This window comes from Lineus longissimus, chromosome 3, assembly GCF_910592395.1.
Source record: "Lineus longissimus chromosome 3, tnLinLong1.2, whole genome shotgun sequence".
NCBI lineage: Eukaryota > Metazoa > Nemertea > Pilidiophora > Heteronemertea > Lineidae > Lineus > Lineus longissimus.
The window spans coordinates 28,791,077-28,818,181 of NC_088310.1; the positions used below are offsets into that span (position 1 = coordinate 28,791,077).

The 27,105-nt window shown below is 42.0% G+C and overlaps 1 protein-coding gene across 14 annotated transcripts in view; it reads right to left on the bottom strand.

Moving 5' to 3' along the window:
* LOC135484575 (serine/threonine-protein kinase D3-like) overlaps positions 1 to 27,105 on the bottom strand; it is a 68,735-nt gene that overhangs the window by 22,388 nt on the left and 19,242 nt on the right. For 9 of the 14 annotated variants that reach the window (XR_010446465.1, XR_010446463.1, XR_010446464.1 and 6 more), the window contains exons 2-5: positions 8,465 to 8,603; positions 7,104 to 7,214; positions 928 to 1,059; positions 500 to 663 (exon numbers count right to left, since the gene is read on the bottom strand). Coding sequence is in view for 11 of the 14 variants with exons in the window: in XM_064766188.1 (XP_064622258.1) it covers positions 500 to 663; positions 928 to 1,059; positions 7,104 to 7,214; positions 8,465 to 8,603 (546 nt within the window). In the remaining 3 variants the exon portion in view is untranslated. Of the gene's footprint in view, positions 1 to 499; positions 664 to 927; positions 1,060 to 4,080; positions 4,371 to 7,103; positions 7,215 to 8,464; positions 8,604 to 16,700; positions 16,993 to 27,105 lie in introns of those variants that run through there. The other 5 variants (XM_064766193.1, XM_064766196.1, XM_064766190.1 and 2 more) reach the window with 4 other exon arrangements.

The following is a 27,105-nucleotide window of genomic DNA, read 5'->3' on the forward strand; positions in this document are numbered from 1 at the left end:
GATACACATGTAGTCCTACGTGTTACACATGTAGTCCTACGTGTTACACATGTAGTCCTACGTGTTACACATGTAGCCCTACGTGTTACACATGTAGCCCTACGTGTTACACATGTAGTCCTACGTGTTACACATGTAGTCCTACGTGTTACACATGTAGTCCTACGTGGTACACATGTAGCCCTACGTGTTACACATGTAGTCTAACGTGCTACACATGTAGTCCTACGTGTTACACATGTAGTCCTACGTGTTACACATGTAGCCCTACGTATTACACATGTAGCCCTACGTGTTACACATGTAGCCCTACGTGTTACACATGTAGTCCTACAACGGTGAAGTGAAACTTTCAGTGAGCTGAAGAGTAGTAGCGTGAGGCATTCTTAGAGTGCTGAAATCTCCGCCACGTTAGTCGTTAGTGTGGTGAAATAGCAGTTACCCGTGCAGTCCAAAGGTGCTAATCTAGGGCTGCTAGAGACAAACAGTCAAGACTTACTCCTAGGTCCCTATCTCTATCTACCTGGGCGGTACTATCATTTCCTTCCTGACTTCCAGACCGCGAGATCGTGTACTGGCTGCAACCAGAGCTACGCCGCTTTGCATGTGTACAATTGTTCGGGATTTTATAAGCACAACGTTTATGAAAGTTATGACCACACCCTGAAAAGGTAAGGAAGGGTTAAGCAACAGATTAGAGAAGGTACTGGCAACACATCTGATTTACCAGCGGAAGATGGTGTGAACTTGAAGACCTGGACACCATGCAGTAACTTGTTGCTGAGAACATTTTGAAACAAGTCGCGATGATGAGTTGCCAACCACCTGTTACGTCCAAAACATGTCGGTCACAACATAGACATTGGATATTGGTGGTCGTCTTTCACCATGAATTCTCAATGGCTGGAGTGTGAATTCCTAACTCACCTTCACATTTTAATCCCTGTCGGACAAGTCCAAACAACATTTCTCCGCAAAAATCGCAGAAGTGTGGTGACTTGTAGGAATGTACATAGAGAATATGTGGCCTGATCTGAAGGTCCTCCATACTGGCACTTGCTAGAAAGGAAGACATAACAAATTAACATATCATCAAAAAGATATCTTATTATCATGATTAGTTTTCAAGGAGAGCACTGGAATCAAACAGCTCTACATTCAAAAGTAAACGATATCTACTTACTGGTGAAGAACATAGAGAAGGAGACTGAAGAGATGATTCCCAGGATGGAGGAATGATGTGGCGTCTAACACCGAGATGAGTCCCATGTGCGGGGGGTGCTAATCCATAGAGTCAGACCATTTGAGGACTCGCAGAGAAATTAGCCACCCAGGTCAAACCAACATGGCAGTCGGCCTGGGAATCATCTCGTCTTGAAAAGTGATATCAGAGGTTCTAATTGAAACCCGTGAATGGTGAAACATGCAGGCTAGCAAACAGGAGATGTGGAGCAGTTTTCAAAACAACCATTCGTTTTAGGATACAGTTCTTCCAACTACTGCCATAACGCCTATCATTCACCACGTCATGATGTCTATTATGGAATGTTTGGTGATAGAACAAGGAATATCTACTTACTGGTTGTGACATTGGGACAAATATTAAGACAACTAATTGCACAATGTACAAAACAACGAAGCACATGATACTGGTGATCAGACAAATGTGTGTTTAAAGTGCCTTTCCAGGGGTTTCACACTGAGTGAGCCCTGATGACGTCATCGTCTGAAGCACCGAGAAGTGGTCAGATGGGGTCACTCAGTGCAAAAAAACCTGGAAAGGCACTTCAAACTATTGTAACTGAACAAGCACAATCTTATTTAAATGTCATCTCTCTTTTTCATAACATCCTATATAACTGTCACAGAGCGTTGCAATACTCAAGTGTAGATCAATGGTTGTGGGATTGTGACAAGCACGACCAATGATCATTGCCATATCGATCCAGCTGGTGATGAGAAGGCTTATTATATTGAGTATGGATAATGGCATTGAGAGAATAAGGAAGGCTGGGCTGAATTGGTGACATTGGTGATCTTCTCCTTCCGAGATACAGACATGCCCAAAAGATATTCTTCCAGTAATAGTATATCAAAGGTTCAGATCAGTTAACATTTACCATTCCCAGGAGCAGCCATAGTTGACAAAGCTCCAATATCAGTATCGATAGACTTTTGGTGAAACTATCCAAAACTCTGTTAACAGCAAATGAGTTTCATCGGGTCAGTCTGATAAATTGCATAGTCCAGGCCTGAAGTCTCCCAATAAGATCTGGGCAACTGAAGTTTTCCCGGAATTCATAAATTTCTTCCACAACACTGGTAATCCATGAAAGAGTGCCAAGAACGGGTTCTTTGAGGAATTGTAGGCCTCTATCTCAATCAGAGCAGCAGGATGTCAGGAAAGAACCACAGCTTATGTATTCATCCTCAGGTCATTTTGAATGATGAGGAAGGCTCCAAGCAGCATTTTAGTCTGTAACTTAAGGCTTAGCTCTCACTGTCCTCCGTCGGGTCAAGATCTATACTGATCACGATCTGTGCTGATCATGATCAGTCAACAGCCTGTGACAGAAGTCTGTGTCAAAGTGCTGCTCCTATTCATCCTCAGATTTGTTTGAGTGAAATGTAAACACTGACAACAGCTGGCTGATATCTACAGATCTGGCTTTCTGTTAACATTTAGGACAATTGTTATCCACTGAATCATCAATAGATTTCGTGGAAATAATGTCCAGTCTAGCAATATGACGTCAGAGGAATAAAAATCACTGCAGGTCATAACCAATGTTAGGGAGACATGTGGTACAAATGCAATGTTGCCCAGCATTACTTTATCAAGCTGAATATAACAAAATCTTGCTTGGTTTTGGATGTGCTGCACCACGAGAAGCACACCTGCTATCTCATGCATAAATGTCAATAAACTGCACCATAGTTGTGAGAGTTAGACTCTGAAGATAACTTCCATGACATGATGGCGGACTGATGAACCTCGACAGAGCCACAGCTTCTTGTGCCTTCAGTAGAATAGTGGCTTTCACCCCAGGCCCGGGTGGCTCTGTTGAATTCTTTGAGATCAATGCTCCACTTAGCCATAAATGTCCCTTTCACCCCAGGCCCGGGTGGCTCTGTTGAATTCTTTGAGATCAATGCTCCACTTAGCCATAAATGTCCCGTCCTGCAGATTCTTTTACGGCACCTATCGATATAAGGGTGTCAGGTTGAAGAGTTTTGTATTCTTTATTCTCAACAATTTTTCTTGTTTAAACCAATCTGATAACATTACACTAAGAAAGTGAGGCCAGCCCTTCCCCCGAAACACTGCCTCACTAACGTGTCTCACAAAGCTTCCATAAAAACGTAACTCAATTCCACCCAACAGTCAAACAGAGCAACAAGATCCATGCATCATCGACTAAATGGAGAATTAGGCTCATCAATTCACTCAAATTGAATTGTACAAGCGATCAGCCAGAGGTTACAGCTCGGCCAGATTTGGTTTTAAGAGATAACTCGATAATCAATACATGGGTCCATGTGGAAGAATGGTGTGTAGATAAAGACCAGGGGAAGTAACATTACTATGCCAAGTTAGGACACTGTCAAGGATGTTACTATCCAATTATCAAAACAAGTTTAACTCTGATTTACCTTGCTCAGGATCCATTCAAAAGGACATGACAAGTCTTTTCCTGTTTTCCCTAACAACACTGCTTTGACTTAAAACAAGCAAGCAAGCAATTTGCAACAAAACTTGCTTGCTTGACTATGAAGAGTATTCAGTTGGCATATCTATTCTACTCTGAGTAAGCCTAGAGCATCCCCACCCCAGTGTAGGCGTCAATCAATGATGGTGTCCTCCTGCCTGACCAAAGTTTGAGTGACCTTTTACCAAATCTGCATCCAACTGCAGTCCCAGTACTCACTATTAATATACTGGGAGAAAGCTTATAGGGAGAGGTCATATTCCTCCAGGTACAGCCTGTGCCTCCACTAGGAGGGAACAAGAGTGAAAGCTTACTGCAAGTTTATAGACTAGGCCTACTGCTTAAATGCAACGCTTTTCATCAGCCTCACCTGCCAAGACATGGGGATCATCATCATCATCACTGTGGTTGGGATCGTCCGGTTCCTGAATATTAGGTATTGGGACACTCTTGGAATGAATTAAACCTGGCTGTCTCTTACAAGACAGACTCATCTCCATTTTTCCAAAAACGTTATATCCTAAGTAATATCCTATCAAGAAAGTGTTGTCCAGTAACCTCGGAATCAAGGTGCAGACTTGTGTAATCCAGTGGACATGAAATGTGACCCGAGGTGTAATCCAGGGGCCATCGACAACTTGACACCCTAAAGCATGAAGTGATCCTACGTTAGTTCATCGCCCATACAATGAGTCACAGTGTGTCGTTTGTGGTGAGATTAGACCATACAGGTAAACCTACAGCACAACCGTAATCAATAGCTTAACCGGGTACACCTGACTGGCCCCTAATGGGCTTAATAATTCCCGCCACAATAGCTATTACCTGATGTGATCATGTATCTATTGTCACACAATGTTTTCATTCTGAGATATTGTAAGAAAATGACCCAAAATACGACCGGCCATTGAGCAAGGAATAACTAACATGTTTTGGTGGACTCTTAGCTGACCTTCTTAGGACAGGCCTAAAACGTGTTTTGAATGTAAATACTTTTCTTCAGTGTGGTGATTTACATGACAGTCCAGCTATTGTGAGTTCTTCTGCTTCAATGAAACACAATAGAATCAGACCATGTTAACTTTGGTAACAGGGGCTTCAGGTCACCTCACCCCTTTCATGGCATTAAGCACAACCCAAGTCCAATGCCTTTTTGTCAGAGTCTTCAACTACAAAAGCAGCACAATGAAACACAATAGAATCAGGCCATGTTAACTTTGGTAACAGGGGCTTCAGGTCACCTCACCCCTTTCATGGCATTAAGCACAACCCAAGTCCAATGCCTTTTTGTCAGAGTCTTCAACTACAAAAGCAGCACAATGAAACACAATAGAATCAGGCCATGTTAACTTTGGTAACAGGGGCTTCAGGTCACCTCACCCCTTTCATTAAGCACAACCCAAGTCCAATGCCTTTTTGTCAGAGTCTTCAACTACAAAAGCAGCACAAAACAAAATATGAAACAAGAGTAAAATAGAAGCGACTTCACCACTGAGCAGGACAACATGACAATATGATTACCTCACCAACTCTAAAAGAGATTCTGGGTGGACTCACCAACTCTAAAAGAGTTTCTGGGTGGACTCACCAACTCTAAAAGAGATTCTGGGTGGACTCACCAACTCTAAAAGAGATTCTGGGTGGACTCACCAACTCTAAAAGAGATTCTGGGTGGACTCACCAACTCTAAAAGAGATTCTGGGTGGACTCACCAACTCTAAAAGAGATTCTGGGTGGACTCACCAACTCTAAAAGAGATTCTGGGTGGACTCACCAACTCTAAAAGAGATTCTGGGTGGACTCACCAACTCTAAAAGAGATTCTGGGTGGACTCACCAACTCTAAAAGAGATTCTGGGTGGACTCACCAACTCTAAAAGAGATTCTGGGTGGACTCACCAACTCTAAAAGAGATTCTGGGTGGACTCACCAACTCTAAAAGAGATTCTGGGTGGACTCACCAACTCTAAAAGAGATTCTGGGTGGACTCACCAACTCTAAAAGAGATTCTGGGTGGACTCACCAACTCTAAAAGAGTTTCTGGGTGGACTCACCAACTCTAAAAGAGTTTCCATTCTGGGTGGACTCACCAACTCTGGGTGGAGATTCTGGGAGGAGTTTATGCCAACTTTGGTATGTTGGAACAAATCATTCAAAGATGGCACACTTTCAGAGTTGGCATGGTATGAACATAGAACTAACAGGATTTTCTACACTTTCTACACTTTCTACACAAACAAAACCCACTGCATGAAAGGTAATCAGGGTGACTTAGGGTAAAGGTATAAAATCATTGATAAACACATCAATTATTGAATCTTCTAAGTAAATATTTGAAATGAGGGATGGAGAAGGTCACACCTATAAAGTTTCAACAGAAGATCAATGACTTGATCATGAACTAATAATCATTATCCTTAGAAAGTGATGCCTGGAGTAAAATCTGTTGAACTGACAGAGCTGTATAGCATTAATCACAGGACCTGAACTTTGTGTGGAGCTGTAAAAGTGTAAGATCAAGGTATTGGTGAGGAGTCTGGGCAGCATCTCATCTTGTGATGAGTATTCTAAAATACCTTGGTACCGTAAAGTCAACTTTTAAATGGAAAATGCATAAGCCTCGTTCTGAGAGTGGAGTGTTTTGGACACGCAACCAAGATGCTCTACCAAAGTTCCCTCGGGTTGCACTAAAATGTGGAACCATGCACACAGCTCACTTCAGAAGTTTGAGGCTCTCAAAACACTGCTTCAAACACAAATCAGCCAAGGAAGCATCAACCACCCTAAGTTTTTTAATGAGCACTACACATATTTGCTGAGAAAAACGCTCCAAATAGCCCATTTGCGCGGATTTTAGCGTCACTTGAGCGAGCCGATCCGGACTTCCTATACGGGCTGCCGTAACATAATGTAAACAACGGCGCTACCGGCGCTCCGGGCAGGCGATGGATGGAATTTGCCAAATTCGCACATATTCAAGTTATTTCGTGGCCTATCTTTTTAAGTTTGAGGTATTTTAGAATAGAAATTGAACCCTCGGCTTCGGACCTTGGTTGAGTTACCAAGACACTCTCGGGTGGAGCTAAAATTTCGTCCAAACCCTCGCCTGTCGGCTCGGGTTTGGACTGTATTTTAGCTCCACCCTCGAGTGTCTTGGTAACTCAACCAAGGTCCTCCGCCTCGGGTTCAATTCCTTAAACCAAGTGGCGAGATCAACCTGTTGACAGCTCCTGGTCGATTTGACAGTACTTGTGTGCAGTGATGACAACCAACAAGACAGTATGACGTCGTGACATGTTTAACTTGACCTGAATCACAACAAACAACGGTGGTAGACGCAGCGGGACCAACATGGACGCTGATGAACCGACATGGACGCCGAGACATGTCTTACCCTCTTCCTCGGCATCGGCCGAATATGTCCGTTCCCTTGGTAACGACAGGAAGGAACATGAACCAGGTGGCACAGGGTCTTCAAACCCTTTACTTGTATTCGGGGTACGACCTATATGGGAGATTTAGTAAAAAACACTTGTCTTATTTTTTGTGGTCATACAGGAGAGAATTGCCGAAACTCGCTTCTGTGTTCACTTGCTACCCCTACCGAACAAATCAATGGTCCATGAACTCTTCCTTCCTGTAACAAAACAACTGTGCCATTGGCCACGTACAGTGGTAATACTGTTCACCATGATTCACCGTGGTTCCAGTAAAGATGTGGTGATATAAGACACAACAGTGATGAGAAATTGTGGGAAGATGAGGGTGTTCCTTTGTTTGGAAAGAAATCTAACATGCGAGTTGAGGCTATGGGAACATGCTAGGAACATTTCAAATGCTACGGGATGTTTGAAGCTGGGATTAGTTAAATCAAAACATAGCTTGCATTCATCTGGCACATCATCATCATCAAAATGACACAAAGCTTTCATTCCAGTGATAGAAATATATTCATTTGGGATGCAAGAGTGTGATGGGATATCATCAAAGTAGCAAGAAATACAAGTGAGAAGGGTAACACATTACGCTACTGATAGTTCATGAGAATTAAAAGTACATTTATTGCTTGACTGTTGACATTTCAAGGGCCAAGTTCACAGTACCTACATTTCTGGTTGCCTAGACAACCTGAATGTAAAAGAAAAACTAAACCTTTTACGCCTTCCTTCTTTACAACCATAAAACTTTAAAGAATCACAAGATGAGTAAAGGAATAGTAACTAGATGAAGAGGAACCTTTCAGCGCTCTGGCTGTCTGTGCAGTCATCCCTTCTTCTCTGCGACTCCTCATGATCAGATTTAGCCATCGGAGTAAATGTCAATAGTTCTGGATAATGGACTTAAATTCAGGTAGACAACTCACTAAAAACAAAAAAAATTGATTTTTGAAGAAAAAAAATTTTTCTAAAACTTTTGAAATTTTTTGAATTTTTTTTGAATTTTATGAAATTTTTGAATTTTTTTGTAATTTGTGAGATTTTTGAAAATTTTGAAATTTTTAAAATTTTCAAAATTTTCAAAATTTTCAAAATTTTTGAAATTTTTGAAACTTGTGAAATTTGTGCAAAATTTTTGAAATTTTTGAAAATTTCATAAAATTTAAAAATGTACCAGGTACATGTAAGGATCACCAAGTGAAACGAGTAGGAATTTCAGGCCAAGGCATCACATCCAGTAACCCAGTCTTTTCAAACCAAAACACATCACAAGACAAGATGTAAGTCTGAATGTATCCTGAAATGGAAACGACCTTACCAGAAAGAACGACTTCTATAAGAACTCCCTCAACGACTTGAGCTGGTGAGACAATGAGCTTCAGGATGTTCCTGTCCTGGCCATCGTGTCGGAATAGTAGGAGTTTATCCTCTAATCCATAGAAGCGGTGCTCGGGAAACTGAAAAGATAGGAAAGACAACAAATGAGAGACTGAAGGAAAGGCTCCTAACCCTGTCAAGTGCTTCACTCATACGGAGGAATTCAAGACCTTTTCGGTTTAGATGGCAAGCTGCAAGTAACTTAGCCGAGTTTGAAAGGTTGGCAGCCAACAATTCAGCAATTTCACTTTTCCTTATTCCCTCAAAATGATGAGGTTTTCATTTTGTTGCCTAGCAACAACCACTACAGCTGCCCTCACCACTAACTACATCTCATCTTGTGCCACCTACTTGTAGAATGTGTAGGATTGATAACCGTACAGCAATGTTTGGTCATATTCCAGATGAAATAGAAAATAGGTAGCAATATCTCAAAATAACCTTACATTTGATTGATGAAAATGTTATACGGTTTCAGCGAAATCCAATATAACCCTTGAGAAGCAAACAGTTATAAATGACAAGAATTTAATGACGTGGCTATCATGTAGCACCAACTGAAGAAAAACAGTCCGTTCAATTGCATATTGGAAAGCTGAACCGGCAGGTCCGATTGCATATTGGAAAGTTCAACTGTTAACAAGGATATAGTGGATTGATGATGATTGCCTCCAATAAATTGAAGAAGCTATAGATATCACTATTTGAACATTGTCGCCTTGAGTACAGTACCAGTGGAAGAGACTGCTCAGCCTACAGAAAACCTGTTGTGATTCAATTGACAGATCAGATGAGATCGAATACACTCACAAAGACTGGACAACATATGTTTCTCCAGGCATTACCTTGCTATAATGCTCGTGGACACTACAACTGCCTTCAACATGGAGACAACTTGTCACAAAGAGTACTGTCATCATCATTAGTAAATTCTCACTGTTGTATACACCCATAATAAATCACGGATGTATTCTTCAGCCTATGACTGTAGATGCCGGTAAATGATATCATGGGCAAGAATAACAAGGCCTCACCACTCAGCTCTGACCGTCATCACTATACATTCCTCGTCCCATAGCTCAATCAGAACCACTGTCTGCTTGCTAGAGATCATCGATATCCAATATCCGCATAGCAAATATAAGGAGAGCTATTCTTGGAGGTTCACGATGATTATCATGTCTCTGATCACCAGCAATCAACTGACTTGGAATCACAGCTAGTATTATGACAACAGCTAAACAACAGTATGGTCCTCAAGATGGAGAGATACTCTTAGAAGTTAAGATTGGTAAGAACAGAATGTGCTGATGTTTATGATGTTATGTCTCCAGTCATCAGGAAAGTAAGGGCTGAGGAGGATCATCAATACCTTTGGGTGACAGTGATCAGCTTGCCCACAAACGGTTTTAGAGAGGCATGTTCTTGGGGTATTGTTTTGATGTCTCTCAGGCAGTCGAGTAAGCCAAGTTAGCCACGATCAACTAACAGATTTGGTGAAACCCTATCCGAAGATTCTATTCTTGGAAGCTGAACATATCAAAGTCTCACATCAGTCTGGAGGCTCTAGAAGCTGAGGTAGGTAATTGGCCTTGTTTGGTATTCAGGCTGCACTAATAGAAGGATTCCTACCGGACAGAGACAATCTACCACTGGTTTATGTGATTAGCCATGTCACATCGTCTGTAAGGGCGTGAAACCAATTTACCACTAGGTCCTGAGAACTCTGGAGACAGAGAAAGGACACTTTATTCTCCAGAGACTGTACAAGATAATATCAAGAGATTGGTTATCTCTCCTACATTGACTCATGGTACACAATATATTTGGTAAGTCAAGCTGTACAAATGAGGACCAGACATGCTGGGAAATATGTAATATCAAAGGAATACTGACATGAGTTAAGAAAGATGAATCTCATTCATCAATCTTAGCTAGGGTTTCGTAAATATCGATTCCACTAAAACAGTTTACAGATAGAAAGGCACCAAATCTATTCCATCAAGGTCTTTGTGAGTAGGGACAACTGCTGAGCAGAAACTGATGTCAAAACGACATCCCGTAACAACCACGAGCCTTGTGACCATCAGCAACTGAGAACGGGGAGGTTCCATTCAATCCAACCCAAGTCTTTAGATAAAGCCACCAAATTGTATATCCTAGATATGGAAGCTTGACATAACAAGCTGCCAACAGCGATGTGACTGTCGAAGGATCGCTGCAACTCAAAATGGCAAAGTTCAACCTGATACGCAATCTAGACTACCTCTTGAGCCACAAGACACAAATGGAGATATGAACCCAGATCTAAAGAAGCTTCCAGTTATCATGCTCCCACCAGCAGACCCCAGGGCTCGAGGATAGTATTCACAGAAAGGTTGCCTAATTCATCTCTCCAGCATAAGATGGTCTATCTGGTTACTTGCCGGCGGAAGAGGAGACTTTAAACCCCACAGCTTTGTCTGTCGGCAAACTAAGATTGTTGTTTTCTATGGCATAAGAGTAAAGGAGTTAACAAGAATTTCAACTGATATATATCTTGCCAAGTCAGTCCCAAGCCCAAATGCATAAGAACATGGAATGGCTTAGGTGAGCAAAGTCATCGCGTAATACACCGCTTCCAACTGAAGGAATATCAGGATATCTCAATAAATTTCTGGTAGGAGAGAGGACACTAGAATACTAGATGACACTGGTTGGCCATGTATTTGCCATCAGACGCTTTACTAAGAATAGTGACAATGTAGACAAGATAGGGAAGGCAAAGAAGGACAGACTGAAGGTGACCTGGACAATGTAGACACTATAGGGAAGGCAAAGAAGGACAGACTGAAGGTGACCTGGACAATGTAGACACTATAGGGAAGGCAAAGAAGGACAGACTGAAGGTGACCTGGACAATGTAGACACTATAGGGAAGGCAAAGAAGGACAGACTGAAGGTGACCTGGACAATGTAGACACTATAGGGAAGGCAAAGAAGGACAGACTGAAGGTGACCTGGACAATGTAGACACTATAGGGAAGGCAAAGAAGGACAGACAGTAGGGGACCTGGAGAATGTAGACACTATAGGGAAGGCAAAGAAGGACAGACTGAAGGTGACCTGGAGAATGTAGACACTATAGGGAAGGCAAAGAAGGACAGACGGTAGGGGACCTGGAGAATGTAGACACTATAGGGAAGGCAAAGAAGGACAGACGGTAGGTGACATGGAGAATGTAGACACTATAGGGAAGGCAAAGAAGGACAGACAGAAGGGGACCTGGAGAATGTAGACACTATAGGGAAGGCAAAGAAGGATAGACAGAAGGTGACCTGGCGAATGTAGACACTATAGGGAAGGCAAAGAAGGACAGACAGAAGGTGACCTGGAGAATGTAGACACTATAGGGAAGGCAAAGAAGGACAGACAGAAGGTGACCTGGAGAATGTAGACACTATAGGGAAGGCAAAGAAGGACAGACAGAAGGTGACCTGGAGAATGTAGACACTATAGGGAAGGCAAAGAAGGACAGACAGAAGGTGACCTGGAGAATGTAGACACTATAGGGAAGGCAAAGAAGGACAGACAGAAGGTGACCTGGAGAATGTAGACACTATAGGGAAGGCAAAGAAGGACAGACTGAAGGTGACCTGGACAATGTAGACACTATAGGGAAGGCAAAGAAGGACAGACGGTAGGGGACCTGGAGAATGTAGACACTATAGGGAAGGCAAAGAAGGACAGACAGAAGGTGACCTGGATAATGTAGACACTATAGGGAAGGCAAAGAAGGACAGACAGTAGGGGAACTGGAGAATGTAGACACTATAGGGAAGGCAAAGAAGGACAGACAGAAGGTGACCTGGAGAATGTAGACACTATAGGGAAGGCAAAGAAGGACAGACAGAAGGTGACCTGGAGAATGTAGACACTATAGGGAAGGCAAAGAAGGACAGACAGAAGGTGACCTGGAGAATGTAGACAATATAGGGAAGGCAAAGAAGGACAGACAGAAGGTGACCTGGAGAATGTAGACAATATAGGGAAGGCAAAGAAGGACAGACTGAAGGTGACCTGGACAATGTAGACACTATAGGGAAGGCAAAGAAGGACAGACTGAAGGTGACCTGGACAATGTAGACACTATAGGGAAGGCAAAGAAGGACAGACAGAAGGTGACCTGGAGAATGTAGACAATATAGGGAAGGCAAAGAAGGACAGACAGAAGGTGACCTTGAGAATGTAGACACTATAGGGAAGGCAAAGAAGGACAGACGGTAGGTGATCTGGAGACCATGGAAGGAACCCGAAGGGAAGGACCTCGCATGGCCAGGACTTAAGAATACAAGATGACATTGTCTCAGCCAAGTGCTTCACATGTCAGCAGACTTAGCATTGACACTGCAGGCGTTACAAATGATACAAGGACATCTCCATGGAGACACGAATGCTTGCTGAGTCGAAGAATGCGTGTTCTATCAAGATTATGTAGCTTTCCCACATATTAACTAGGTAGCCATAAAACCTTGTTCCTCGCTGATTCCCTCAGCAACCATAACATCTCATTGATGCGAGATGCAAATGAAAAGTGGTGTTGCAATTGCATCGAATGAGTAATGAGACCAAACTTATCTTTCGTTAAGTGTTTAGGCTGTGGGTTTGTATAGTAATGAGATTCATAGAATGAGAAGGAGCTATGAAGCTAACATGATACATGCCTTCCTTTTGTTACAGCAGACCTCTGCCACTATACGGTCCTGCCTCTCTTAGTCACCTTTGTTGTATCTCAACAAGCGGGCTGATTGAGCAATCGACTTCATATTCAGGACACAACCTAATGGTGCCAAGCAGTTCAGTCAATAATCGAGGAGTAGATGGAGAACAACAAGGCGGATGTTCCCCATAGACATTGAGGCAACAGACTTGGTGCCAATACAAAGAACTGCAATGTTTCGTAAGGATGCTGGAAGGCAAAGAAGATACCGGAGTAGTTCTCAGCAGCTTCCTTGACAAATGAGGAACAGTTGGACACAGGCAGAGGTCATGGCCGCTGATCGAGATATCCACTGTGTAGATTCCTGCCTTGTCCCAGACTCAGACCTCTTCATGATCTAGATCTAGATGAGTTGGCCACTGATCCGAGATATCCACTGTGTAGTTTCCTGCCTTGTCCCAGACTCAGACCTCTTCATGATCTAAATCCAGATGAGTTGGCCACTGATCCGAGATATCCACTGTGTAGTTTCCTGCCTTGTCCCAGACTCAGACCTCTTCATGATCTAGATCTGGATGAGTTGGACACCGTTATGAGATGGAGCTGAAGTGCACCAGACCAGGACAGCCGATGGTTCCAGGAGTGAACAGGCGGCAAATAAGTGATCAATTTGGATTAACATGACTTTCAGCCATCAGGGAATGGTGAAGAGAGTTGGGTGAGGTTTCTGTCACAGTTTACTACAGCCAGCTGTGTTAGCAGTAGTTTTGAAACCCTTACCCCTACTCTACTATACAACAGTGAGCTAACCTTGAGCCATTCTACACATTGATTTCTCATTATGACTCAGTGATAATCGCATCAAAAGATGATTTTTCTTTCATTTCATCTCATAAAGATCTATTATCTCCTGACAACAAATGGAAAAATCACTTTGAACTATCGACGAGAGACAGAAATAACACCAAGGTAGAAATAGACGAGCGATCTTCACCAATGGAAGCTTGTTTGATTGGTAAACTTCAAAGCGGTACCCATAGCTGTTAGCCGGAACACAATCCTAACGCTGTATTCTTGAAGCTTAATAGATAACTACAGCTAAGGGATTGTTTTAAAGAACCGAAGCTAGGGTTTTGAACATATGTTTGAGGATTATGTGGTGAGATTGGTGGAGAACAACAGTGGGCAATTCTACTCCTGAAATCAGCCTACCTGGTCAACAGGTCACCTCTACGTACGGTGAGTAACCGTCCGGTGGAAGGTCTGAAACAAACAACAATCTCATGAGCCGAGTTTCACAAGTTTTTAATTTGGATGCTGAATCAGTGAATGTTTCCCGGCTAAGCTCCCATACTGTGGAATACACTACATAGTCACATCAGAAATGCTACGTCACCAACATACAGAAGACAGTGCAAAAGACAACATTTCTGAGAATATGTTGTATCTAAGCCGGGCTTGAGTCATCATCCTAAGACACAGAGACATGATGGTCTATGCAATACTGAGAGAAATGACCAGACTTATTACTCTAGTGACCATTAGTTAATGAATCATTGACTTATTGCCTGCCCTGGGCATTGATTATGAGTGTCTGGTATCCTGGACGTGATTTATAATCATATTAGGAGATGGAAATGCTCACGGGACAAAAAGACAATTACAATTAGAAGATTTCATGAGGACATCTCTTGTTTGCTTTACATCTTTCCTGACGCAAAGCTTGCAGTTCTCTACTCAAAAACACCTGTTTGCAACGTAAACTGGACATGGTGAAGCAGAAGGTTGTGGCCTTCCACTGGAACTATATAAGGACCTGGTGGTACAAAACAGGTCATAGCTGGGCATCATCTCTTTCAGTTAAGCCTATCAGACTCAAAGTTTGAGTTGATGTCTGGGTCACTTTTCAGAAGCTTGGTGACCAATTGGTGGTCTTATGACAAATGGGCCCTGTTTCTTACAAAACATCACAAGTGGAGTTCGTTTTCTGTTCACCGAATCTCCTGTCTTCTATTCAAACTAATGCTATTCATTGATTTTTCATAACCTTAACAGTTCACATCCATCCAGATGAGAGATAATAATGAATGCTACCCCGAGGCATTGTTTTCAGTACTATTGCCAGCAGGTGTGACAACATTGCCATAAATGATACGCCCACGAAAACACTATGAGCTATAGATTACAGATAATGCAGATCAAAGAACAGATACATTTCCTTTGGCAACAGATCTGGTGAGAAGAAGAAGAAGAAGATGAATCCGTCAAGCATGATTCAGAGAATTAACCTGTGACTGATTGCGAGGTTTACTGTGATCCCATCATACTCCCTGTCAACTTGATCGACAGAAAATTCATTAATAAAATCGAGAACAAGCAAGCAATTTAGAAACAAGTTCACCAAGCAAGTGTCACTTTTTAAATTTCAAGTCCTCACGTAATAAGATTATGGATTTCATTAGTTTTTTTTCTTGGCAGTTGCAAGATAGTTGATGATGTAATTATGGAGAAATTGGTTCAAATTCTTGGATTTATTGAGATCTCAGGAAAGTAGCTGATGTGAAGTATTGATTAACCCAACATTAGAAACTCGCAGAATGGTTAAGTGTTTTGTCTTTAACCCAGCAATTCACGTTCAACCTCAAGGACCTTCACCAGATGGGCGTGGGCATCTCTGCCAGACACTCACCAAAAGATTGCCTCCAAGTAGAAAAGACAGCAAGGCTATTTATAGACAGCCAACACTAAACCGAGTGATAATCAACAAATATGGTTGAATCTGATCAATCATGCTCACAACAGAAGAAACAATTAATCAATCAATAAACTATAGATACGTTAGCAATAATTACATCTTAGCGATGGTATACATAGCACACAACAACAGACACGAAGCAATCACAACATGATAGCATCCTATTACTCCTGTACATGCAGTCAAGCTAATGCAGCCAATCTCACCCAACCATTTCTGAGGACATGTATACGACAACATACATGTCCAACATACATGGGAACCCATCAGCTGTTGGCATTGACAACAGTTATTTGAAACGATATTCTGCAATGTTTCTGCAATATCATTGATATTGAGAAGAGTGATGGAACATATTGAAGATGTTTGAGATGTAGGATCAGAGATATGTTGGAAAGAAAGCTTCTCATTGTACCAAGTAAATAGAGAAGGGATGATATCCTAACATGTCACTATCTTTTTTCACTCAATGCTCAAATAACATGGCTACAGAACGAGGATAACGGAATAGATACCTCACTGCCAGTTTTGGTTGTCCTATCAAACACCGCAAGAGTGGATTTAAAATGATGGCCGAACCAGGCTGCGGCTGAGGTTTTGGGTGAAGTGCCGTAGAGGTGAGGTGGGCCCATAGTATATATATACCATATTCTCTGGTTAAGCGCAAAGTGTTTTAGAATTTACAAGGAAATAAACAGAAATATGAACCAAATGTAATACTACCTTCCAAGGAAACTATCCTTATATCCAATGTGAACCTCTCCGTTGATGATGCTAGGAGAAGCCTTGAAGACTTAGTGTTAATCCAATATGATGCTATCCTACCAGCTAGTGCTAGCTCCACAAATGTCTCCACACATTAGGTGCGAGTCACTCCTGTAGAACAATCTACGCTGAAATGACGGGTATGGGTTCCTACGAACAGAGGACTGTGGACTGCATGTTCACCAGATCAATAGTCAGTACTGTTGTACGGTGGGATGCGCGTGCTAACCATGTGGTCCTTGTGGCAGCATCCGCCTGGCCTGCCCTCATTGACACCACCATTAACCGAGGCCTATTCATCGCCATCGATGTACAACTAATTTTGTATTTATGGCAATATGGATATAAAAACAAACATTATCAATAAGTGAGCACATTACTGATGCAGGATTCAATCATGGGAACAAATTAATCATTGGCGACATAAATGTGCTCTCTGCCGATGCTGGTTCAGTGTCAAATCGTGAATACATATTGGGAAAGCTTTGTCAATGACTGCCACTGCATAATGGAAGTGTGGCCGTGGTACTGTAATGGTGATGAATTCACACGGATCGCTGTGACCTTGTGCAGAATCACTCACCAATCAGCCAACAGTTTATTGACAGAGGTAGTTGTTTACAGTGGGGAGTGTCAAACGTGATCTTACAGTGGCGAGTTTTAATCATTTGGTGTAATGGTTGCCAGCGACAAAGCGACAAAATGCCTTCTTAAGATGCGGAAATATGTTTTGTCACAATCAAGAATCAAGCAGGTCTACCTACCCATGAGGTGACCAAAGGCAAGACAGGGTCACGAGGTTGAACCTTACCCTCAGAAACATGCAGATGATCAAATGATCGCCTGAGACCAACATGATATCCTCCATATCAAGTCTGATGTACACAGCTGTGCAATGAACCTCTATGAAGACAATACCTACACACCAGTTAATCAATAACATTTTCATGACTGACTTTGTATGTTAAGGCTTTAACAGTCAGCTGCATTTTGTACCACAGAACAACATCTGACCTATATGCACCCTGGGATTAAGGTTTTTGATACTCCTACATCATATACAGTGGAACCCCAGTAACACAACCACTCATCGGTCCGAGGTTGAATGGTCGCGTTACCAGGGTGGTCGGGTTAGTGAAGTTGAATATGACCATGTATCATTTATTCATTGACCAAGATAAATGCATCAATGATACCATACCGACCGAATCAAGAAATGTCAACGCAATTCTCACAAAAGGTAAACACATCAAGCCACATCTTGACAGGTGGACAGGTGGAATGAATATTAGCCAGGAATCAGAATCCCGCATAAAAGATTTGTCAGCGTCCACAGCACGGGATCAGAAACCATTCCTACTCTCTGCCTGCTGTGATCAAAGGCAATCTTGCCAACAGTCTCACCAGGATCCCTTGACAGTCGAACCAATGGTGGGTGAAATAAACTAATTGTTGGCGACTCCCATAGCTCATCCATCTTCATGGAAAGGATTCTGCTGAGAGAAGACGACTCTCAGAAGCAGAAGCAGCCTCTATCAAACAACAAAATATCGCTGCCTTTTTTCCTCCCTATGACAAGATATAAATAAATGCCAAACTCTAAGTAGCCTGAAAGTGGAGCCTTGGAAACGTGAGCTCTAATCAGTACACTCATTTGAAGAGAAACCGTAGCAATGTGCTACATTCAAGGTTGGTGCATTGAACCCGATTCCCAAATGTCGACAAAGATTCCATAACAGGAAATGAGTAATACAATAGTGAGAAGCACAAGCTGAACTAAAGATCACCTCACCATATGTAATTAGTCACAAATGAGCCTCATCGACAGAGGAAGATTGTGTTTCATTGCGAACAATCAAAACCAGCAAGTGAGTTTCCCATAACATGACCATATCATTGTTAACAAACCTGTACCACAGCAGGACCATTTGATCTTTAAGGCAGAAGACAGAAGGCCATCAATATATGCCCTTATCATTGCCGTCTGCCCATCCAATCTAATAGAGACAATGGCCACCACCATCACAATACTCAACATGCTCAGTCTAATTCAGAGTCAGAAATCTGTTCACCCCCCACCAATGGCATAAAATGGCACCCTCCAGTTACTATAGCAACCAGCAAACTATGGTTTGGAATGTTCTCGCGGAGGATGAACGCAGACGTACATCACATTGTTTGGATGATTTATCATGATGCAGACGACAGCTTGCCGTCTGCTTGTAATAATCCGAACACCATGAAGACACTAATCCATGTCTGCACCATTAAAGGTGGATTCGCAAGCCTTATTATCGTTCAATATACAGTGGAACCCCGGTAACATGACCACTATTGGGACCGATAACGGCAATTAGTATAGGCCCTTTGGTTGGGTTAGATGGGTGAATATTTCAGGAACCAACCCACCTCACGGCCAAAAGTAAGGCATATAAGGCAAAGATACCTCCCGAACCAGAGACCTCTTGACAGCTAGTCGAGAGTCCGAGCCGAAATCACAGTAGCTCCTAATTCAACGCTGAAACCATCTCATCGTTGTTCTGACATCTTACATAAGCCAATCAAAAAACAATGCTGCCATCTATTAAATGATATGTAAACTTCATCGTAGAGTCATGTCTGAGAGCCATCTCATGTCACTGCAGCACATCATGGATCAAGACTTTGTCTTATATCATAAGAAGTTGGAGAACAGTTGCATTTTGAGTTCAAGGTATCTGACACATAACTTGATTATAGTACTAACAGTTCTTACTCAAGCCTCTCTTACTTCAAATCCCTCATTCTTTGACTGGGATTCCTTGTACCATAAGCCAGGGCGAGCACAAGACAATATTCAGGTGGACAGCAGCGTCAGATGAATTCTTCCTCCCAGATCCGCCTAGAATCACTTGGCTGATGTTGACATTACAGTAGTGGCACACATCTAAGCTAACGAGAGAGAAAGCAGCAATAACCAGCCACTTCAAGAGGTCGTATGTGATACTGATGATGAAGCCAAATGTCTTGCACAGCCTGGATAAGGGTAAGACCATTGAGAAAATGTGACGTGATGTCATCATAATACCTCCTTCGGGGAGAACGCTAAGAACCTTGATGTTAATCAGATTATACCAATGCAAACCCTTTTTTATAGACTTGCACTGTAACAGGTTATTGAGCATAAAACCTATAAGATCCACTTAGCCAAAGAAAGTCTCAGCCGCTCTTGTCAAATGCAACATGTTCGGGAGCAGAAAGCTTCAGGAAATTAGACACTATTGTGTGGATGATACTAATCTTCTCCCAAGAAGGCAACGATAGATGAGTTGTTTGAAAGCAAAGCACTCAGCAGAAGCGAGAAGGAAATCAGCATGTCCATCATTCACTTTGGTAGAGAGATTAAAGGTGTCACCACAAGTGTGTTACTAGCACGATGGTTTTGCTCAGATTGACCTGGTGAAGAAACAGAAAGACAGATCCAGCCGGTAATGTCATTCTTTCAATGCGCTTGAGAGTTAAAGTAGGGTGTGGCACCCTGGCTCTCTCTGCTTTCTCTCATTGAACTGCCATCTTTATCATTGATCAAAAGCTTTTCCCAAATAAGTCACCGTTCCTGCACTTTTCAAACTGTACCCCTCTGCCCTGCTTTTTAAGATTTCTAGCTGATACAAAAATGTCACATGCACTGTTTCTATAACGGGGGGGGGGGGGGGACACTTTCAGTAGCAGTAGGAGGGCTGCTGCGAGTGACAGCAATTCTCCCCATGTAAACAGACTAACACCATCCAATTGGTATATGATGCCTCAAGCTGTACTATTTGTAAGATTTCATTATTGTCATTAAGAAATAATCAGCTTGCTGACATTAAGATTAAAAGAGCAAGTAGAGAGAGGGCAACTTCCCAGAGAGAGATGGAAGAGAGACTGCAGCCATCCTAAAGCATCAAACTGACATGCTGATCCTGATCTAAACAGATGGCATGGAAGGTTTACGATTTGCGTGGGCCCATACCAAACGTCCACCGAGGACCAAGCTTTTGGTTTGGTGTGATTACGCACCCTACAGTGGACTTGAATACCAGTCTCCTGACATCATTACAGAATGCAAAAGAACACAAGCTGCAATGCATGATGTTACGTCATTGCCAACATGACATCAAACTGAAACGAGTTACACCCAGGAAGTCTGTAGGAAAGAGGTTCCCATTTTAAAGTAGACTTGATGCTTTCTACAAGCAAACACTCAACCACACTTGATTCAGACTTAAGATTCACACAAGAAAAGCTTGATTAATCAACATATCAACATGGCCACATCGTTTTCAAGAAGCTCTGGCTACAAGCTGAACATCACTGCCCTCACAATAGCCAATAAAGTAATGGACAGTCCTTCTTTCTTATGCTTTCTCTCCAAGCATACTGACTGGGCAGATTATCTCAAGAACATCTCATCACCAAGCTCTGCTTTAAAGGGTTCATCAGCAAATTGGTTGAGGAATAGTACAGTAACCCTCTCATGCAGTAGGGAGGAGTGATTCACTCATGCTGTGGTAAGGAGAACTTGTATGGCTGGCTGAAGTGTTGTTATCATCCTCTATGTGACACAGCACTATGAATAAGAGCCACCGAATATAAATGATAAGTGAATGTTGCGTGTTTTAGTCCTTGTATGATAGCTTACCACTGTACCACATCGGAGCCTATCACTCTTACCTGAAAAGATAGAACAGAAGCATATCATAAGCTACAGTATGTGGTTTATCCTTGGGGCCTGGATGTATCACACCTAACCTCCAAGTAGATAATCAACAAATATGGTCATCTCCATAGACAGATAATATCTGTTTTGACAATATTGGACGTTGCAGAAAAAAAAGTGAAAAAAATATTTGGACTTAGAACATTTTTCATCATTGAGTCAGTTCAAAATTTTGAAAAATTTTCAAAGTCAAAAAAGTTTTGGGACTGATGATGTTGGTTCATTTTGAGCAGAAAACAAAAAAACCAGTGAAAATTTTTTTTCGACTTAGAATATTTTCCGGGTTAGGGTAAGGGTTAGCAGAAAAAAGCCAAAATTTTGAAAAATTTTCAGAGTTAAAAAAGTATTGGGACTGATGATGTTGGTTCATTTTGAGCAGAAAACCAAAAAAACTGTGAAAATATTTTTTGGACTTAGAAATTTTTTCAATTTTCAGTCAGCTCAAGTGCCATTCTTGCTATTTCATAACATATAATGTCTGTAGACTTGTGATGTTCAAAGTACAAGTCAATCCCTCCACGCTCAATGTGGAGATATCTCAGCTCTCTCATTTGATGCCATCTATCTGACTTTAGGTCTTATATGTCTCATAGCAATTTTCAAGAAGGGGATGTACACCTAATCAAAGCAATGCAATGCAAGGCGGAAATCCTATCCCATCTCAAAGTTGAAAGGTGTTTGAAATGATGATCTTGCCTAATGTAGAGATATCATGATCAACAAGAGTCTCCTTTCCTTCCTGCATCATGGAATCGTAGATATCAACCAGAAGGTACTTCAAGATGAGTTCAGATGCATATACTTGTAATACTGGCACTTGAAAGGAAGCCTTCCATCACACAGGCCTCTACTGTCCTTAATGTCCACAGGCTTTTTCATTCTCCCGGCTGTACTGGGACCAAGGTAATTTTCCGAGGAGGGCTATTAAGAGTACTACAGCTAAGTTAGGTTTCATGGCACCTCTCTACTCCACAACTGGTTACAGCCTATAACTAACATTTTCTATATAAACCCTATGATAGAAAACGCTATAAATATATCTCTACCTTACGTCATACTCGATGCAATTCTGCACTCTGACAAAGGTATCGGAGAGCTTCATGTGTCATCATGTTTCTCTAAAGATTTTAAAGGTTAATCCATTAACACTCCACTTCCAGAGGGCAAGATGGATTTTAGCTACCATGCAACATTCATGACAATATGTAAGAATCTTATTCTAAAGGGAACAAAATGGCAAAAAATATTTATAATCTTCTCAGGTTACGATCATGTCAGACAAGCAAGTCTCTTGGGAAGGGCGGGAATGAAGTTGATATAATCAGCACCCTTTGGAACAAAGCGAGCAAGGTGCATTCTCAAGGTGGAGAAGCAAGCAAGCCTGGAAGTATGACATGTCCAGCCCTGTTGTCAGCCAATGTTCTGCTGCGGCCCCAGATATTACTGAAAATGCAAGACTCCACAGCAGTTATATCATACCAACAATATTTGCTCTTGATAATATGGAAGTTGACTCTCATTTAGACTTATAAATGGGATAAGTCCATACAATGAACAGCTAAGAAGGGGAGATTTTAGTCCAAGTCATCTGCACTATCTCTCTGCCAGGTCTGCTGCAATGGCTACAAGTCATCTGCACTATCTCTCTGCCAGGTCTGCTGCAATGGCTACAAGTCATCTGCACTATCTCTCTGCCAGGTCTGCTGCAATGGCTACAAGTCATCTGCACTATCTCTCTGCCAGGTCTGCTGCAATGGCTACAAGTCATCTGCACTATCTCTCTGCCAGGTCTGCTGCAATGGCTACAAGTCATCTGCACTATCTCTCTGCCAGGTCTGCAATGGCTACAAGTCATCTGCACTATCTCTCTGCCAGGTCTGCTGCAATGGCTACAAGTCATCTGCACTATCTCTCTGCCAGGTCTGCTGCAATGGCTACAAGTCATCTGCACTATCTCTCTGCCAGGTCTGCTGCAATGGCTACTCTGCTACTAGATTATCTGTACCCCATCCTTTCCATCCACAGAAACCTATTTTCTCTGCTTCTTCTGTTGCCATAGCTGCCAGCCATGAACAATACACAGAAAAAACATTGTTTTCTTACAATGATAGATATCATGCACTTTTTTCCTTCTGGCCACTCCTGACATTGACGTTTAATGAAGGCAATAAGAGCTCGACCAATAGTGATATTCAGCATCAAGGAGATGACAACAGAACTGCATTAGACAGACAGTCCGAAAGTGCCAATGTGCCTTTTTCTCTTAAATTGTTGATCTCTGAATGAGACGTCTCTTAGCTGTCATCCTCCACATGCTGGCTGTAATGTGAGGATGTAGTCAGACCTTTTGAAGCAGACTTGTCAAGTTTCTCTACTAAAGTCATCTGAGATGGAACAGCAGAGCTTTGCAGAAGACTTGGTGAAACTCATTTTCTCTAAGATTTGGTCTAGTCTGTAATACGGCACAGGGGAATCTGCGTGGAATAAAGCACAGTGTGTACTCCAGACTGTCATGTAGTGGCAGTTATGAGCTTCTTCTTTATTTCCTGACTCAATATGATCCCTGAACCTATCTCTTGGCCAGCACCTGAACTCTACAGACAGGCTTCGGCAAAGAGGGAGGTCATGCAAAGCAGCCTGCCCATGTCCAAGGGGACAGCATCCTTCTTCTCCACGTCCCTTCACTGGACTGGAGACCAACAGCAACTTAAAGTTTTACTGCCTGTTTGAGATTTGGTCCATTTCATTCATAGTCGACATGACACTTCCAGCTGAACAGCACAAAACACTCTGCATTCATCTGAGGAGTTATTTATGACCAGAAATCACAGCACTTCCAATATAGATGTCCAACAAGCACGTCTCCCTCATCTTTTTAGATCACTCAGTTTCTATTAACAGAGTAGAAACATTTGGTCTCAGCGATCTGGTTTATTAGATTATGAGTGCCAGAGGCATCAATAAAAGTGCTGTTAATGTCAACTCGTCAGAAGCGTGCTTCTTGATGCAGCATTTTAAACACTCCCTTCAATGCCCATTTCCTTTCATGTCTGGTATGAAATATAATCCCTGTCACATGAAGTGTAAGCAGCTTTGCCTTTGTACAGATTGACACCTTTATCCAATTACACATAAAAGCAGTTAACTTCTCAAAAATTAAGTAAAGCTTAAGCAAAGCTTCAAGTCTTTCATCACTTTTTTGCAAAAGCTAAGGAATATCACTGTATAATGAATATTAATGGTCTTGTGAGCCCCAAATTGTGTAATCTGTCCAATCGTTAACTCTAATGGCCGCCTCATGAGATATTTCTCTTTTGTTCATTTTATTATGTCGCCAATTCTTCATACAGAAGGAAACCTAGATAGTATGAGAGTTTACATCTAGTGCGGTTTTGACATAACCCCTGGCTATCGTTCTACCAGAAGGAAAGCTAGATAGTATGAGAGTTTACATCTAGTGCGGTTTTGACCCCTGGCTATCGTTCTACCAGAAGGAAAGCTAGATAGTATGAGAGTTTACATCTAGTGCAGTTTTGACCCCTGGCTATCGTTCTACCAGAAGGAAAGCTAGATAGTATGAGAGTTTACATCTAGTGCGGTTTTGACCCCTGGCTATCGTTCTACCAGAAGGAAAGCTAGAAGTATGAGAGTTTACATCTAGTGCGGTTTTGACCCCTGGCTATCGTTCTACCAGAAGGAAAGCTAGATAGTATGAGTGTTTACATCTAGTGCGGTTTTGACCCCTGGCTATCGTTCTACCAGAAGGAAAGCTAGATAGTATGAGTGTTTACATCTAGTGCGGTTTTGACCCCTGGCTATCGTTCTACCAGAAGGAAAGCTAGATAGTATGAGAGTTTACATCTAGTGCGGTTTTGACCCCTGGCTATCGTTCTACCAGAAGGAAAGCTAGATAGTATGAGTGTTTACATCTAGTGCGGTTTTGACCCCTGGCTATCGTTCTACCAGAAGGAAAGCTAGATAGTATGAGAGTTTACATCTAGTGCGGTTTTGACCCCTGGCTATCGTTCTACCAGAAGGAAAGCTAGATAGTATGAGTGTTTACATCTAGTGCGGTTTTGACCCCTGGCTATCGTTCTACCAGAAGGAAAGCTAGATAGTATGAGAGTTTACATCTAGTGCGGTTTTGACCCCTGGCTATCGTTCTACCAGAAGGAAAGCTAGATAGTATGAGAGTTTACATCTAGTGCGGTTTTGACCCCTGGCTATCGTTCTACCAGAAGGAAAGCTAGATAGTATGAGTGTTTACATCTAGTGCGGTTTTGACCCCTGGCTATCGTTCTACCAGAAGGAAAGCTAGATAGTATGAGTGTTTACATCTAGTGCGGTTTTGACCCCTGGCTATCGTTCTACCAGAAGGAAAGCTAGATAGTATGAGTGTTTACATCTAGTGTGGTTTTGACCCCTGGCTATCGTTCTACCAGAAGGAAAGCTAGATAGTATGAGAGTTTACATCTAGTGCGGTTTTGACCCCTGGCTATCGTTCTAAATTATTTGCATTCACCAACCTTGTGTGTGGAGATGGAGAAATATCGACCAAACCCCTTTTTTGCCGAAAGAAATCACAACAAACAAGTGAAGTAAAAACACACCAGACAATTTGTAGTTGTGACATGATTAACGATAAACATACCAATCAAGCCAAGGTGTTGGGCTCACATCAATCAAACTCCCTAAGAGGTGGTTACAAACGAGCATTGAATAATGCATGGAGGAAGTCCGTTAATAAAAACAACCCAATTGCCAGTGAGGTTACAAGAACTATGTTACATGATTCTTTTCTACCAAACATAGCAAGGGGATGTTAGTCAGCGGATCAATATGAAACCAATGTTGATTCACAGTCTTATGTACGTTCACAGATTGTGGTCAACATAAGAGATAAGAGGAGAGATGCTGGTGCAGAGATTCCCTCATACCAATATTGCTTCCATCAAGAGGTCAAACAATGTCGAAATGTCTTCAATCGTATCCTCTAAAGGCACCAGCTCAAAACTGTTGACTGATCTCACTTGACATCCTTCAACATTTGGATAGGTCTCAACACATGTTCTTTCAAAAGCTGGACGGTTGGCTCACCTATTTTCTTCAGAAATGGCATTGATATTCAATTCCATTTCTATCACTGTTCCATGCAAAGGCAAACATGAGGAGAAATTGTTAGAAATTGTGACTATATCTTGCTAATAGCCATACATTTAGACATAAGTTGCTCTACTTCTCTTAATTGCTAACAAGACTCCCATTCTGGCTCTAATTGTGGATTAAATCACTTTAAATGAGCACCTTAAACTCCATATATCATCCTTTTAGAGGGGCACTGCATCACTCCACAGAACAGTTCAGTGCATCAATCTTCCAATTCTAGCTCAAGACTGCTTACGTGGATATAACCATGAAAGAGTGAATTCACCATCGAAACTCCAGACAAAAACAACTGCCTACTATGCAGCAAATATCAGTGCCTTGTATGATGGTAGCAATTCACTGCACAAGTTGAAGGGTAATTCATTGTTCTTCAAGGGCTCAACACTCTTTATTGGAAGAGGCAGATGGAAGGAATGGGATTGAGAAAACGTGTTTTGTACTATCAACATGCTAACA